General features: G+C 47.3%; 2 protein-coding genes across 2 annotated transcripts in view; both read right to left on the bottom strand.

The window, feature by feature from the left end:
- Positions 1 to 1,051: 1,051 nt before the first annotated feature.
- Positions 1,052 to 1,554, bottom strand: insl3 (insulin-like 3 (Leydig cell)). The gene is made up of 2 exons (XM_062551738.1): positions 1,410 to 1,554; positions 1,052 to 1,299 (listed from the first exon to the last, which is right to left on the bottom strand). Exons 1-2 carry the CDS (start codon positions 1,552 to 1,554, stop codon positions 1,052 to 1,054), a joined length of 393 nt encoding a protein of 130 aa, XP_062407722.1.
- Positions 1,555 to 6,341: 4,787 nt separating this feature from the next.
- clcn2a (chloride channel, voltage-sensitive 2a) overlaps positions 6,342 to 17,500 on the bottom strand; it is a 57,279-nt gene continuing 46,120 nt past the window's right edge. The window contains exons 10-25 of the mRNA XM_062525099.1: positions 17,240 to 17,341; positions 16,348 to 16,432; positions 15,904 to 16,053; positions 15,579 to 15,648; positions 14,813 to 14,923; positions 13,873 to 14,083; positions 12,857 to 12,990; positions 12,370 to 12,551; positions 11,916 to 12,024; positions 11,598 to 11,644; positions 10,883 to 10,945; positions 9,784 to 9,786; positions 9,380 to 9,415; positions 9,177 to 9,281; positions 8,596 to 8,682; positions 6,342 to 7,398 (exon numbers count right to left, since the gene is read on the bottom strand). Coding sequence (XP_062381083.1) covers positions 6,937 to 7,398; positions 8,596 to 8,682; positions 9,177 to 9,281; positions 9,380 to 9,415; positions 9,784 to 9,786; positions 10,883 to 10,945; positions 11,598 to 11,644; positions 11,916 to 12,024; positions 12,370 to 12,551; positions 12,857 to 12,990; positions 13,873 to 14,083; positions 14,813 to 14,923; positions 15,579 to 15,648; positions 15,904 to 16,053; positions 16,348 to 16,432; positions 17,240 to 17,341 — 1,957 coding nt within the window. The 3' untranslated portion in view covers positions 6,342 to 6,936. The remainder of the gene's footprint in view (positions 7,399 to 8,595; positions 8,683 to 9,176; positions 9,282 to 9,379; positions 9,416 to 9,783; positions 9,787 to 10,882; positions 10,946 to 11,597; positions 11,645 to 11,915; positions 12,025 to 12,369; positions 12,552 to 12,856; positions 12,991 to 13,872; positions 14,084 to 14,812; positions 14,924 to 15,578; positions 15,649 to 15,903; positions 16,054 to 16,347; positions 16,433 to 17,239; positions 17,342 to 17,500) is intronic.

Genomic DNA, 17,500 nt, shown 5'->3' on the forward strand with positions numbered 1-17,500 from the left:
CAATCAGAAAAATTATCCCATTAAGACCCTGAAATGCGTTGACTGTTAAGTTAAGATTGCTGCTGGAGTAAAACTCGAAATCAGAGTTCTTCCGGCTTCCAGGCTGTTTAACTAAAGATCCTTCATTACTCTGGTCTAACCCGAGTTTAAACTAGTAATCAGCTGATCCTGTGTGAGTTGTTACACAGTAATCACGTTCAATTTTGTGCGCAGCTGGGTGCTAAACTCCAAAACCTCAGTTTTAAGGAGTACGGTTTTTAAGCGCAGCACAGCTAGCGCAATGCTAACTGACAGAGCAACTGGCCCCAAGACTCCTTTCTTGAATTGGTTGTTTTGCTTACTGTATTTTGCGCGTTAGGAGTGAACAGGTAGGCCTAGAAGAGAAGTTAAAGATTATACACAGGCACTTGGTCTTGGTGTTGCCACCTAGCCATCTGGCGTGTAGGCCTATACTGCATTGATATGAAATGTCCCCAGACCCCATTTTAGGGCCCATTTTCCTTATTAGACATTCTCTGATGTCACCCACATTTGCGTTTCCATTAAAACAGAGGTTTTGGAGTTTAACAGCTGTGCACAAAGTTGAACGTGATTGCTGTGTAACAACTCTCACACACACAGACACACACGCACATGATAGTTCCATCCATGTTTTCGACACATGCTTTATTTCACCATATCATTAAATGAATGCAAGGTGTTTGCACAAAGAAGCCCCAAACTGTAGGCTCAATATAATGAATTACTGTTCAGTGATCCTCTGAATTGAAACTGTTCAGTGACACACTGGTTTCAATTAAATTGAAAGAAAACATATAATAGTGAAAAATATGTCAGAAACATCACATCATTTACATGTATATTCATTCATTTAGCAGGTGTCCAAAGGGACTTACATAAATATAGTAATAACGTTCAAGCTACAGTGTAGAGATCTTAGGCAGGAAATAATATATAATCTTCAAGCCGGCAATAAATACTTAAATTAAGAATCGCAGAGTTAAATATAACACTCAGACGGAGTGTTCACACACTTGCAGATCAGAGAATGTCAACAGAACTGCACTAGCTCAGTGCTGGTGCAGCCTAAGTGGCAGCACAGTCCTGCGGGCCCCGTGTCCCGACGGAGGCGATGGGACGCGCTGTGGCCCTCTGGAGGCCCAGGGTCCCGCGCTGGTGAGCCATGAGCCGTCTGCCCGGGTGTCCCCTCCTGCTGCTGCTGCTGCTGCTGCTGCTTCTGAACCTCCTCGTGGGTAGAGGTAAGGAGCTGGTCACTGCTCAATCGGTCTAGGAGGTCGCCTGGAAAATAAACAAACAAACAAGGTCAGGTTAAGTCAGGAGGGTGGTTGCACCTGCCAATGTCTAGTTGGGGCAAGAGGGCCAGAGCTTGATTTCAAAATAGCACCCACTGTAGAGGTCCAAGTAGGGTTTGTCAAATTCGGGAGCGTGACGCCTTAGTCGCGAGCTTCCACACGATGAAATGACCATGCGGACAAACTCGCGCCCACACAGTTTTATCCTGCCATCCTGAGCCCATGCCCCGAGGCCTCCCATGAGAACACAGACCAGGAGAGGGAGGAACAGTTTTGCACTCATGATGGAAAGATCCAGGGGAGATAAAAGGTGCCTTAGGTTTGTTCAGGATTGTTTGATTGCCCCTCTGCATGCACACCTCACCAATGTCTTGCTGTGAGTAAACAGTGTCAGCTGAGCGTTTATATATTCCACCATCTCATGCCCATCAGATGATGCAGGATTCCAGTGTTGGCACTATCTCTTCCGGAGACCCTTTTTGGAGACCTTGACCGTAGGAAAAAATGTTCTGGTCTCAGGAATAATTGTGAAGGTTGCAACTCTCCAGTGATAAAGAATTACTGGTGATGGATTGGTGGAGGAAATAGAGGTATTTGCGTGGGGAACTAGCCTGGCTAGGGCCTACCACTTCTAACAACCCATTACCCTCCGAAATTACTAATGGATTACTAATGGACTGTTTATTCCCTATACTGGACTGTTTGAACCTTCTGATACTACAAATGACTATACTCTACTATAACTGACCCTAGGCAGATGGGTTGGGCCCTTGAGTCGTGGATCTGTCTGAGGTTTCTTCCTATATTTATCTCAAATTCTAGAGTTTTTCCTTGCCCCTGTTACTCATGGGATCTCTTTGAATGTTTAACACTCTGTAAAGCGCCATGAGACATGTGTAATGTTTTGGTGCTCTATAAGTAAAATCAAATTGAAATTGAAATTGAAATGAGACGTGGTCTGGCAACCAACCAACTTCTCGTATTTGATAAAATGTCTATCAAATGCGTCTGTGCATAGCTCACCATCATCTTGCTTTCCCCCCTGTTCTGTGATCTCAGGCAAAAATTAAGGTGATAGTTTCAAGACTGCCTTAGCAGCGTGAATGAAATTGCGCGCAAGGCAGCATGGGAACACCCAGGCTAGTGGGGAACAGTGTTATCAACAAATATGATTTTACACTAAAGGGGATGATATAGACATAAGAACCAATGCAGCAGTCAGTAGAGCTTTGCTTTTAGAAGGAAACCAACATTATTACCATCTATATTGTGGTACATTGCCTATGTCTGTCCATTAATCTGCAAGTATTTTTGCAAACTTGCTGTTGTTGACATACCATTTGATGTGTCATAACTTTATCTTGGCAGATGACTGAAGTTCAAATAGGGTCATGAGGGTCATGGGTAAGTATTTCTGCATACGGAAACACATTCTAACAAAAAGATTTATGTTTCTCAGCTTTATCAGAGAAGCAATGTTTGGTTCCCCTTGGAGATGGAACTGTATGCATGTGTGTGTCTGTGTGCGTGTGTGTGTGTGTGTGTGCATGTGTGTGAGTGAGTGCGTGCATGTGTTATAGACATTGACCTGGCAGCATTTCATAAAAGAGACTCAAGAGTGTCCTGCGTTGCTAAACTGCTCACAGTGTTCTTATCTCTGACAGTATTTTGCGTCAGCAGATGTGTGTAGGCGGACGTTGAACGTTTTGATCCGTCAAGCTTTCCATCATTTTTTTTGTGATACACTGCTCTCCCTCCTCTGCCCAAATCCACCAACATGCCACCGTCAGACTTACTCCAGCTGACTAGTCATAAATTGATGCTGAACACAGTGTGTTAAGATCCAGAACAATGTGTCTTCACCCAGGGTTCTGAACACTGGTGCCCCACAAGGATGTGTCTTATCACCCCTGCTATTCTCTCTGTACACAAACAACTGTATATCAACTTCTGTTAAACTGCTTAAGTTTGCGGACGACACCACCGTTATAGGCCTCATACGTGATGGGGAGGAGTCTTCCTATCGGGATGAGGTAGAAAAGTTGGTGCAGTGGTGTGCAGACAATAATCTCATCCTCAATACAACAAAAACCAAAGAACTCATAGTTGACTTCAGGAAAAAGACAGACCAGCACCTTCCCATCTCCATTAATGGCCAGGTAGTGGAGCGGGTACCCTCCTTCCGTTTTCTAGGCACCACTATCCATCAGTCCCTATCATGGAACCCGAACACCAGTCTCATCATTTCCAAAGCCCATCAGAGACTACACTTCCTCCGTCAGCTGAAGAAATTTGGGGTCAGTCAAGCAGGCATGATCCACTTCTATCGGGCTACCATTGAGAGTGTACTCTCCTTCGCCATCTTGGTCTGGTATGGTAGTGCCACCAGCCAGGACAAACAACGGCTTGAGAGGGTGGTGCGCAGGGCCTCAAAAATCATTGGCTGTAGTCTGCCTACCATAGCCTCACATTACATCACCAGAATCTCCAGGAAAGCCAAAAACATCATCTCTGACCTCTCCCACCCAGCACACCATCTATTCACACCCCTACCATCAGGGAGAAGGTTCAGGAGCATCACATGCAAAACATCACGCTTCAGGGATAGTACCTATCCACAAGCTATTCGCCACCTGAACATGCACTAAGCACTTATGGATTACATACCAGGCTACCTCTCTTTGCACTTGTACAACTGTACTGAACTGCTGCTTTCTGTGATCCTTGCACTTTGTTGCACTTTTTCTGTATATTAAGTGTTGTTACCCCTGTGTTATTGTGTTGTCATTATGTGTCTTATATGTGAGCATACCAAAACACATTCCTATCAATTGTATTTTCATACTGTTGAAATGGCTATAATAAACTTGAACTTGAACTTGAACATGCCATTCTGACCATGAGTAGCGAGCCACATCTATCTTTCAATCCTAATGGCTCGATTCTTGTCTCCAGCTCAGTGAGTGATGGTGTAAATTGATCAGAAGAACATGTACATGAGGAGCCATTAAACTTCAAAGATTGAATTTAATATTTCACTGATGTACAAAACAATTCAATGTATTCTTAAAAATAATGTCAACTGTTGATTTGTATGCATATTTTCTATATACATGTTAGGAGTTAAAGTTTAAATTTCATTCACATTTCTTCAATGGGATTATAAAGAGCATTCAGGGCCATGTACAGTATGCAGACTTATTGCTTCTCTCTACTGCATGTGCACTTTTTTTTGTCTAAAAACACTATACATTCTATAATAAGGTCACCAAAAATAATCTTATATGGCGGGCAATACATTCCAAAACGTAGACATTTATTGCAATTTAGCAATCAAAACGAGACCAAACATAAGCAAGTAGGTAATAATGCCAAGTTAGGCATTTGTGGTCATCCAGACCTCTGTGGTTTGCTGAAGACACAAAAGCTGTACTTAAACTAAAGGCAACATTTATTAGACCCACAGGATCAAGTACAGCTTTCTTAAAAAATAAAATAAAATGCAGCATTCTCTCACTATTTGTACGCTTTTGGACTGTTTGTGTTCCTAAACTGACCAATGCAGTTCTACCCCAGTCTAAAAAACTACGCTCTCTACTGTACAAGTTATCTACATTAGATCTATTGACATCACCGGCCACAAGGTTCAGGGTTTAACCCTTATGGCTGAAGCTTCTGGCCTTCATGTGTGTGTGTGTGGGATGGGAGGTGGGTGTCTATTTTGCACATGCATGTGCATATCTCTGTCTTTACACACAGATCTGACGTCTTATTTTATTTTTCAAGCTCAGTCTCTCAAGCGTGTGCAACTGGCACGCTTAGAGAGCGACGAGAGTTGGTATTTACACGTGCGAGAGCGGTGTCCACCCACACCCATCAGTCACACAAGAGCAGCACATTCACAGACTGCTTTGGCACTCTCGCCTGGGCTTCAGGGCAGACTGGGGACACTGACGTACTAGCACATGTGGCTAACCCCCCCCCTCAACACTCTGTGATCAACAACACACACACACACACACACACACACACACATACAGTATGCTTTGGATTCAGACAAAGACTCTTAGGTGCTAAATACAAATGCCATTGGAGTAAATTACAGTGTGCTTTCGGACCTTTTCCGCTGCAGGGTCTTAGGCTCGGCTGGGGCTCTGTGGTGTGGTGTGGTGTGGTGTGGTGGGCTGGGCTGGGGTGTGGTGTGGTGTGGTGTGGTGTGGTGTGGTGTGGTGTGGTGTGGTGTGGTGTGGTGTGGCGTGGCGTGGCGTGGCGGTGTGGTGTGGGGTGGGGTGGGGTGGGGTGGGGTGGGGTGGTGTGGGGTGTGGTGTGGTGTGGTGTGGTGTGGCGTGGCGGTGTGGTGTGGTGTGGTGTGGTGTGGTGTGGTGCGGTGCGGTGCGGTGTGGTGGTGGGGTGGGGTGGGGTGGGGTGTGGTGTGGTGGGGTGTGATTGGTGTGGTGGGGTGGGGTGGTGGGGTGTGGTGGTGTGGTGGGGTGTGGTGTGGGGTGATGTGGTGTGGTGTGGTATGGTGTGTGGTGGGCTGGGCTGGGGTGTGGTGTGGTTAGTGTGGTGTGGTGTGGTGTGGTGTGGTGTGGTGTGGTGTGGTGTGGTGTGGTGGGCTGGGTGGGGTGGGGTGGGGTGTGGTGTGGGGTGATGTGGTGGGGTGTGATTGGTGTGGTGGGGTGGGGTGTGGTGTGGGGTGATGTGGTGTGGTGTGATGTGGTGTGGTGTGGTGGGCTGGGTGGGGTGGGGTGGGGTGGGGTGTGGTGTGGTGTGATTGGTGTGGTGGGGTGGGGTGTGGTGTGGTGTGATGTGGTGTGGCAGGGCTGTGGGTTTGCCGCAGTGTGGCATTTATCCTTGTTTGTGACAACGTGTCGTTTATTCCCATTTATTCCCACTCGGTCCTTCCCTCTCCTCTGCCTTCTCCCTGGTCTGTCTCTCCTTCTTGCGTCATCCCATTTTTCTCTGTGTCTCCTCCAGTCCCCTTTCTTGTTCTCCCTCCATCCCTCCCTTCCTTCCTCCCTCCATCCCTCCCTCCCTCTCTCCCTTCAGTTTGGGTTATTAGGAGCTATATTGGGAGAGAAATGGTAGTTTCGCTCTCAGAGACAATCTTATTTAGATTAAAAGTGTCAGCACCAGATGGGTATGTGGGCTGGCTGCAGCTGAGTCACTCACACACACATACACACATGCACGCACACATGCACACAGACACACACACACACACACACACACACACACACACACACACACACACACACACACACACACACACACACACCATTACAGTCTTTACATGCCCCCTCACACATGCCCCCCATACTGCATGTGCCTCTCCTTGGCATTGCACCACTCTTGTGGCTCCCTCCATCCCTGACACACATGTGCTTTCTCTGTCTTTGACCCACACACAGACACGAGAAGGAGAGAGGACGTGAAGAAGTCTCTGGGTTCTGGAGGTGATAAAGGTGTAATCAGTGCTGCCCCCACCCCCCACACACACCTGCAAGAGTCCCTGCTAGGTCCAGACTACCCTGTCTTCCTATGGTTGTGTGCATGAATGAGTGGAGAAAGAGATCGACATTGAGGGAAAGACAGAGAGAGAGAGAGAGAGAGAAGGCTAGAATCATTCTACAAGATCCTTTGTGTCGGCCACAGCTGCTTCACACACTTCCTCTGGCGGCTCTTCAGACGGGGAGGGGCAAAGCTCCTCCTCAGGCCCTGATTGGTCCATATCCAGGTGGGCGGAATCATAGTCACATGGCAACTCTGGAAGTGTTTCTGGGGACTGGGAGGGGCTGCCTGACTCACACACCACCTCTGATTGGTCGTCTGACTGTAGGGTGGACAGCTCGGTGCAGTCCCTGCTGAACACTGGGCTGCCGTCCAAGGCCGAGTCCGACTGGCCCTCCAATTCGGGTGGGCTCGGTTCCCGTGGCAACGGCAGGCTCCGGTGCCGGTTCCACAGCTTGTGCAGTTCGGTCACCTCCGCCACGCTGGTGCTGGTGCCGCTGTCACGGAAGCTGGCCAGCGGAGGGCGCACTTTCACACCTGTGACTGTCACCGAGCCCTCGATGGCCTTCCTCAGCTGTCAAGAGAACGGCAGAGGTGAGCAGGATATGAGACAGATGGACAGAGTGTAAAACAGGAGGCAGAGTTCCTGCCACAGCTACAACATTCACATGTCTGTTACCCTGAAGAGCGGCCTCTCAGGTAATAGCATAGTTAAAAGAATAGAATAGAATAGAATAGAATATATACTTTTTTGATCCCGTGAGGGAAATTCAGTTCTCTGCATTTAACCCAATTTAACCGAATTAGTGAACACACAGCACACAGTGAACACACAGTGAGGTGAATCACACAACCCAGAGCAGTGAGCTGCCTGCCCAACCAGCGGCGCTCGGGGAGCAGTGAGGGGTTAGGTGCCTTGCTCAAGGGCACTTCAGCCGTGGTGGACTGGTCGGGGATCGAACCGGCAACCCTCCGGTTACAAGCCCGATGCGCTAACCAGTACACCACGGCTGCCCACAAGCCCTTGTTCCAAAGAGTTGATGTTCCAGAGAGTATGTTTACATATGTTTTCCTTTTAAAATAGTGTCTAATAGTGTTGCATAGCCCTATTATTCCCCTTTTTATGTTATTCTATCTAATGGCATTGATTAGAGATGAATAAATTACAGTCATGTAATTATATTACGATATTATTATGATATTATGAACACGTAGAGGACCACAGACTGATGGGGGGTGGGGGGGTAGGAGTTAGTTCAACTCACACAGACGCAAACATAAACACAGACACACAGATAAGGAGACGTAATAGGGGAAGGAAAGGGGGATATCCCACTTAAGATTGAGAGAGATTTGGGAGAGATTATGCATGTGCCCAGAGGAAGGAGCTCTCACGTATTGTAAATCATTGCCTTCTGTTTTACATTTCATACATTTGGAATAAGAAAGGGCATGTTTGGCTTGAGGCATCAGACTTTTTTTGTGCTAGGTGTCTTTGAGTTAAACTACTTAATTTGACAACCATTTGATGTGGGATTATGAAAATGATATCCTAGATGCATGCCAAAATAGTGGGGAAGACTCTCTGCCTACATGAATTCCACCTAACCTACAGTACCACACAGAGGTCGACTTCCGAGATGAATGAATCGACTCAACACCTTTTGTGTACACTGACAGCAGTTTGGAGGAGAGGAGGATTATGACGACTGCTGTCACTTATGCTGACTCTGCTGCCGCTGCCTGGCCAACATCCTGCCGCGGTACTCACCTCTCTCAAAGACACGACTCCCACCAGCCGGCCCGTACTGGTGACGTAAGCATGGTCCAGTCCCAGCAGCGAGAAGATGGTGTGGGTCTGCCAGGGCACACACAGCATGTACACGAGCAGCTTTAGGACACTTGGAACTCACCGTTCATTTGTGTTTTAATAAAAAAAAAATATTACAGTAATATTACAGTATCTCTGTCGTCATTCAATAGACGATCAAGGTAAAGCTGAGAATTTAAAATGGTCTTAGCTGAGACACTGTTTGTGCTGCTGACCGAATACTGTACATCATTTCCACCGATGTGCCAAATTGTCTTTCTAGTGAAGGAAGTGAATGAATCACTGGACCATTTGGAAACTACTGAAGAGTGTGGAGTGGACTGAGGTGAATGTCACGGTATGGGGTTGTGGTGGTCTTTTCCAAACAGAATACCAGGCTTATGGGTTCAAACCTGCTGTGCCCCTGAGCAAAGCCCTTACATCTCAGCAGGCTGACTGTCCCTTTAGTCAACTCACAGATGCTACGTTTCTCTGGATAAGTGCGTCTGCTAATGTATAAGATGTGTAACACCCATCCGAACCTTGTGTAAGGAGGTGCGCTCCACCAGCTGGAAAGGGGCGGGGTCGATTTTGCAGTTCTTGAAGTCTACAGGTTCATCCAGCTGTCTCTCCTCCCACTCCGCAATCTGACAAATGGCAAAGAGCAGTGAGTCATGGAATCAGTCACGGCCTGTGTGAGTGTGAGAGGGATTAAGTGTGCAGGCTGGTTGATAGATATGAGTACCTCAGCTGTAGTCATGTCATCCTCCACATCTGGAGCCTGTGGACATAGAACAGGGTTACAAACAGATCTCCACAGGTGGATTCTCTCTCTTTCTCTCTCTCTCTCTCTCTCTCTCTCACACACACATACGCACGCGCGCGCACACACACACACACACACACACACACACACATACTATACACACACCTTCCATTCCAAGAACTACACATGACTCATATGAACCTCTTAGACACACAAAAAAACAAACTGAAAAGACTTTCTCTAAGCGTGAAACTGTGAACTGTGAACAGAATTATCATCCAACTACCAAAGCAACAACAGAAGAAGCACACAGGCATTTCAAAAGCTGAGAACAGAGATGTTTTCTTGAGGGCAGTCTGAATATGTAAAATCCATCCTATAACATCCTGAAAGCGGTCATGCTATTCAATTTGCAACAATTTAAGAGAAACTTGAGAGGTGTTATGCTTTCAGGGGTAGTTTGGATGCATTTTTGTAAAATAATCTACCACATTCTCTTGAATCAACACAAAGGACATTTTCCCATAGTTTAGCTAATTCAATAGGCTACACCTTACAGAAATATAAGGTTTCTGGTGAACAGTTGCTGCAAATTTGAGGCAAGGTCATATTTTCACTTGCAAATTAAGTTTCTGGTAAAAAGTTGCAGTTAAGTTTTGACAATGTTGCAGCAAATTTGCAGCAAGGTTTGTCACCAGAAGTTCACTGGAAGTTTGCCATTATTGGGTAAGTGTGGTGGCAGATCACTGGCGATCACATTTGCCACTAGTGGCAAACTTCTCATTGTTGCCAGAACTTTGCTGGAAGTTTGCCTCTAACAGCGAAAATTGGCAAATTTCTGGCAATATTTTCTAGTGAACTCGTTTGTCTCCCACAATTTTGCTGCAAATCCGCCGGAAATATTTCATTTTTGTAAGTGACATTATGAATTTATTCAATTATTCAAATGATTTGTCATGAATATAGAATATAAAATCACAAATCCTGTATCACAGTATTTTCACCCAACATTTACAGCACTCTGCTTTAAAGCAGTTTGTCTCAGCATTCAAGAGAATAGGGCGAACAGCAGTATTGCAGCAACAACCAACATTGTATGTTTGCCAGTTGGAGACGTCCGTTTCACCTTGTGCCGTGAAGCGTAGCAAACAGTACAGTTCAGCTTGGGCAGGAATCCTAAATTAAACCCTCCCAACATGCTCCATCAAAACCCCCAAACCACAGCGAGCCATGAAGGCTACCGCGCGGATTAATGACAATTACTGAACTCATTCACACTCCTCTCCCGCATAGCAGCGCCACCAATAACAATGAGGAGTAGGGAAAAATAAGGGAAAAGAAAGTTCAAAAGGCCACTTTTTGGCTGAATCCGCTAAGCTGGCGTGCGAGAGAGCCTTGCTAGCACCCAGGCTAAGGCACTTCAAGGGCAGGCCGGTGATTGCCAGCCTAGGGTGACCAGAGGGCTCGGAGTGGGGATCTTACCGCCAAGGGGGTCCTGACTCGCCTGGGCCTCCTGCTCTTACGAGCCACGGCCCGAGCTTTGCTCTTCCAGGAAAAGAGACAGAGAGGAAGGAGCACACAGGGTTAACACAGCGGTCCCGCTCGCACCCTATGGATCAACGGCCGGCTGGGCTCGGACCGATTAAGGTAAGAGTGATGCTTGTTGGCAGAGGTGGAAAGTGGTCTGTTGTGCCATGAATCTGCTCCGCACACAGGCACTGGGCCAGAGAGCTGATTGGTTCTTCCTCCTGCCCCCGAAAGCGGTGCTGATTTGACATGAAATATTGTCGGTCTTTTACTCCCGATCAGAGTTTGGGATTTCCACCTCTGCTCACTGGCTTGTCTTAAAACTAGAGCTTCCCTCTAAACATTCACCATGTACACACAATAACAGCGTAATTATTTCAGTCAACGTATAGTGGTTAGTGATGAGGAACTGTGCTGAAGAGTGTATATAAAATATATTAAAAAACAAGAGTTTGTTGACTATAATTGTAAAATCGCCTCGTCAAGCGTGCATTGGCTGTCCTGTCATATTCAAGTGCAAGGTTAGAGAGGGAGAGGCTTCAGTGAGACATCCGTCGGAATGGTTCCAGCCAGGGGTCAGGGGAAGGGCATATGGCTGGGTGGGGTGGGGTGGTGATTTGAGTGTCTATTTTAAGAGAGAGTACTAATCTTTGCTTTAAATGGACCTCACCTCCACCAGCTCCTGCTCGGGGTCCTCGCAGGACAGCGTTTGGGAGCCTGCAAACAGAATACACATGGGTGAAATATAATAGTATTTATCATCATCTTAGAGCAGACACAATGCGAGTTTTCATGCACATCTTATCTATAGTATTTTACTGCTCCTTTAGTCATGTTGATTTGTTGATTTGCTTTGTATTTTGTATTGTATGTTGTGTGTGGTGTCTTAAGCTGCTGGGACCTTGAATTTCCCCTTGGGGATCCATAAAGTATTTATCTATCTATATCTTTTCCCAGGCCCTAAATCACTCTGTGTTTGAGCACATACTGTTGGGTGTGTCTGTGTTGCCGACAGCAGACACTGTCTTCAGCGCAGACTTCAGGGGAATCTGAGAGTTGGAGACAGTTGGGCTATAGGACGACTCTTCAGTGGAGATCTGAAAAGAGCAGAAGAGGAGATTGACCATCAGCGATCTCCTCCACCGACTGAGCCACGGCTTTCAGAGCGCCTCTCATCGTCATTCAAGTCTCCCGCAGCTCGGCTCTGCACCTGTCAAAGCTCTTGAGGAAAGGGTGCAAGCCAGCTGCGGCTGATGACTGTTAGGAGCTTAACAGAGGTGTGAAGAAGTGTTTTCAGACACTAGCTACTGTAGGTCACCTCAGGTGAAAATGTACATCTATATCTAACTAAAACAACACAACATTGACAAATGGCACAACTCGTAAGTGATGTTTCCCAGCCCCAGGTTCTGAGCCCTCGGACCCACCCCGGCGCTCCTCACCAGGAACCGGACCCCACGGCCCCCCCTGGGCGGGCTGTCCTGTCCCATCAGCGTGGGGAGGGGGGCGCCGTTGTCCTGGGCCCGCTCGCGCAGGAACTCCAGTCGCCGAGCGCGACCCAGCTGCATGGAGAGCAGGGACTGGAGCTGGGAGCGCTCGATGGAGCCCAGCAGTATCATGGACTCTGGGGAGAGACCGAGAGAAAGACACGGTCACATTTCACTTGAGATGCAGGATGTTAAATCTAAAAATGAGGGAAATGGGAAAGGGTTTAAATCAGAGCCACAAACACAAAGAGCATCAGTGACAAATGAACCTGTCGGGTACAGAACTGTGTCTTAGGAGGTGTTTTATTACTGAACATGGCACACAAGACGTGTTGCTCTGATTTGTTTAGTAGTGATCGACTATATTGAGAACAAGACCTGTGCCACTACATAGAAGGTGAGCCAGACTTTCCCAGACACGGATGGGAGTACTAGTACTCACCATTGGACTCCACCAAGGCCAGTGTTTTGAGCTGGGCTGTGCTCAGGGCATCCTGGACGTCGCGATAGGTGGAGGTGAGAGTGATGTGACGCACGTCCCGCAACATGATGTCCTCTACTCTGATGTTATACTTCCTACAGCAGCACACACAGGAGAGAGATCAGCGGAACAGCAGAATAATCAAGACCATGTACAGATCCAGACATGGATTCATGGATTATGGATTATGTTAATGGTCCAACTGAATTGTGATGAGGCACAAAAGTGGCAGAAAGGTAAATTGTACAAATGTACGGTATAAAATGGTATAAAATGTATGATTGCTATATTTCAGTAGTCCATTCTGTGATCCACAAACTGATATTTGGCTGACAAATCCACAAATGCTGGTCTTCACCTGACCAGTGATGTTACCCTAAACATAATCCACTATTCCGCACTGCCAACAGATGGTCAGCTGATTGTTTAGGATGCTCCACTAGGATAAAGCCAAAGCGCGCACACACACACACACACATACACACACATATACACACACACACACACACACACACACACACACATATGCAGACAGATGGACATGTACAGGTCTAATTCTCCTAAGAGGTTTTCCTTTCCCGAGGCCCAGGTGAAAAAGCATTACAGTATGTTGTACATTTCAGAATAACCTGGGCAACACAGAGGGGGCCAAAAGAGAGAGAGGGAACGACTGACTGAGGAAAGAGAGAGACAGACAGATTGGAGAGAGAGAGGGAGAGAGAGAAAGAGACTAGTGCGGGTCTAGAGAGAGAGGTGGAGAGAGAGAGACTAAGGACAACCAAAGAGAGGAAGACACCGTCAAAAGCGATACACCGTCAAAAGAAGATCAAGAGAAGAGAGAGGAGAGAGGAGAGAGGACCGCAAATCCAACATGGCCGCCTGCCTGACAGGCAGATGGGCAGGTGAGTGTGACACAGAGACAGGTGGGCAGTCAGACAGACAGACAGACAGACAGGTAGGCGGGCGGAGGGACTCACTCCTGCCCCCAGCCCAGCTCGGGGAGGTAGGGCAGCTTCTGGATGCGGATGATGGAGTCGTAGAGCGAGGGCTGCAGGCTTTGCGCCACGGCGTTGGCCAGGATCACGGCGATCATCACGGGCAGGATGTGGGAAATCTGACCGGTCAGCTCGAACACGATCACCGCCGTCGACACGGTGTGTGTGACAGCCCCAGAAAGAGCCGCCGCACCTGAGGTGGACACACCCGCGCACACACCCACACAGACACACACATACATGTGCACACACACATTCACATGTACAGTAGATGCAGTTATAAGACATGTGATACAAGAATGCAGACACACACAAACAAAAATACACTCGTACATAGTGACATATGAAACCCTCAGACACACAACAAACTCTCTCTCTCTCTCTCTCTCACACACACACACACACACACACACACACACACATACGTACGCACACACACACACACGCACAAACAAAAACACACACACAAACACGCGGTCACATTTCCACAGCCCCGAGCCAGTGTCAGCGAGCCATTTGATTTGTTATTGTGCCGGCTCGACTCCTTCCTGCTCCAGCGGCCATGGCAGAGCGTGGAGCGCCGCGGCGCGGCATCCATTTCCACCGACGAGATTTCATTTGTCTGGCCGTCAGCGCCGCATGATGAAATATGCATGACTCCTGCTCGCCGCGCACCGCAGGCTCCATTATTTGGAGTCGGGATGGAGCCACAATGACCACGGTGGTTACATTTGATAGCTTTTTTCTCTCTCTCTCTCTCTCTCGCTCCCTTTCTCTCTTTCTCTCTCACATACACAACCCCACCCACCCACACACACACACACACACACACACACACACACACACACACACACACACACACACACACACACACGTTCACGAGGGTTTGGACATGAACCAGGACGCCGTGGGGGATACTGACCTACAACTGCATAGCCGCCAGGTACTATGGGATACACGGTGCCGTCAGCGGTTATGCCGTCGGGAAAAACGGCTGCCATGCTCTCTCCAACGAGACGTCCAAATGCAGCTCCTACACACATACATACACACACACACACACACACACACACACACACACACACACACACACACATACACACACACACACACACACACACACACATATACACACAAACACACACAGACACACTGTTAAAAACTAAAACTAAACCTCACGGTCCACTGTTTGCTTACAATTTGCAGATATTTCACTTCGGCAAAAAACCTGCAAATGATACTCACGTGAATTACTTTTCGATCACGCCTGTGTTCCATGACCAACATAGCTGGAGGGGGTTTTGCAATGTTATACACCAGAGGGTTTGGTTTGTCAGTCAAACATTGATGGAGGTGAGATATGGAGGAAAAGAATATGGCAAAGATAAAAAAACACAAGTTAGACACAAACCAAGACATGAAGTGAAGTGGGATAAAAATCGAAATAAAGACGATGTGCAGTTTACCTGCAAAAATGACCTGTGTGTATGCACAGCCATGGTAGTGTCCATACTGACAACAAAAATACAACCAAACAACATCTAGAGCATCTGGATAAAATGGGCATGCTCTCTGCTTGTGGGGTCAATGGGGGATGCAGTCGAACGCTGATCTCTTTCAGACACGGAGTGCCACATTCACACATTTCCGTGTATATACAGTACATACTGTAGATCACCAGTGCTTACCTATGAGGAAGACTGGCATGAAGGCTCCACAGGGAACTGGCATGGTGGTTGCCACCGCTGACATCCAAAACTATGAGAAAAACGTAATTAGTGTTACACTCTTACCTAAACAGGATGCATGCCAGGCACTGCACACTCTACAATCAGTGACTCACACCTGTATACACGTATACAGAGCACAAGCATCTACACTTACGATACAAACACTTCCGACCGCAACATTAAAAACTCCAGACAATCTACCAGACATTCATACATATCCCCTACACACAAATAAATATCCCCTACACACACAGAGAGAGAAGGAGAAAAATGGTGGACGCACTTTCATGATGACGAAGAGGAGGAGAGTGACGAAGACATTGAGCTGGGGGTGTTTCCAGGCCTCAGGCTGGAAGTCAAACTCCTCGGCTACTCCCTGCTTGTACCAGGTGCGGTTGTCAAAGAGTGCCACCAGAGACTCGTGCTGAGTTAACTGTGGAGAAGCGAGCGCACCGCAAATCACAACACTGCATGGCAACTCAAACAGGCTGGCTGAGCCACATTTAGAACCCAAACTAATTAAGTCTCGCAGCACAGCGGACATGAATCTCACCAGAACTTGTCCTTTAGGGGAATGCAGCAAACTTGGTTCTTACAACTCTACTGATAAATCATATCTAGCACTGCTACAACCACCAGACCAGTGCACTTACTGTAGTCTACAGGGAGACAAGAAAGCCAGCTGTGAGGAGGTGGGTAATGGAGACTGAGATTGGAGCTAGCATACCTGCCCAGCCATGAACTGCCCAAACCCTGGAGGGAAGGTGAGAGTGGACACCAGCAGGGTGACCAGAGCAGGGTACACCAGCCGCCTGTGTGTGAGAGAGGGAGGGAGGGAGGGAGAGAGGGAGAGGGAATGAGAGAGAGAGAGGGAATGACAGAGAGAGATATTGAGGAAGAGAGAGAGTGGGAGATGGAGAGAGAGATTGAGAGAGAGAGAGAGAGGGAGGGAGTGAGAGAGAAAGGGAGTGAGGGAGAGAGAGAGGGAGATAAAAGGGAGTCTGGGAATCCTGGTTTGATGAGAAGGTAACACAGCAGTGCTGAACAATCGGTTAAAGGCTGCAAACAATGTTTTTTGTTTCCCTCCACTCCTGTCCACACTGACTCTGACTGAAGGTCACAGTAATCCCTTGATTGGCATGCAGGTTCAGTCTGGTGTCTAACTGGTGCTGGGTGCTGTGTACACATGATGTGAGCTTAAGTGAACACATCGGACGGCTTTGAATCCCCCTGGAGGATGAGTGTGGGTTTAAGAGCCGCTGCAATAATGTCTCTCCCTCTCATTCTAATGATTTCTCTGTCATTATGACCTTTTTAGATCGCCTAACTCGGCGACTTCAGCAGACAGGATGAAAATGACACAGGGGCACATGAAAGAGCTATTTACGCACCAAGGGTAGTTACATGCTCTATGCTGAGGAAATAACACTGCTGAATCCCCCAAAAAGTCCATACAACATACTGCAGCATCCACATCAAAATTCATTTATTTGTCTGGTGCCATGAGGCAAATAAATAAGGTCTGTGTGAAAGGTGCAGGACTTGTACAGCTGACTCAGCCCTCAACACTAGAGTCACCTGTCAGGACTATTATATAGTATATCCTTTAAAGCACTTACTTCTTCAGTAAAAACTTGTTGATAGTTTTCTGCTTCCTCATGGATTCAACAATTATTCGGTTCAGGTAAACAAACAGAGCACCGCCAAAGCCACTGGCAATCCTGAGGAAGGAGCAAGAGTCTGTCAACAACAACAATAGAATTCGGCAGCATTCATTCCAACTGCTTCTGAGAAGAGTCTAAATTAATGGCCAGAGGTGGTGCAGAATTCTGAATCAACTGTAATGGTCTCACTAGAGCAATGCACGAGTTCAGTTTTGT

This window comes from Sardina pilchardus, chromosome 2, assembly GCF_963854185.1.
Source record: "Sardina pilchardus chromosome 2, fSarPil1.1, whole genome shotgun sequence".
Classification (NCBI taxonomy): Eukaryota; Metazoa; Chordata; class Actinopteri; order Clupeiformes; family Clupeidae; genus Sardina; species Sardina pilchardus.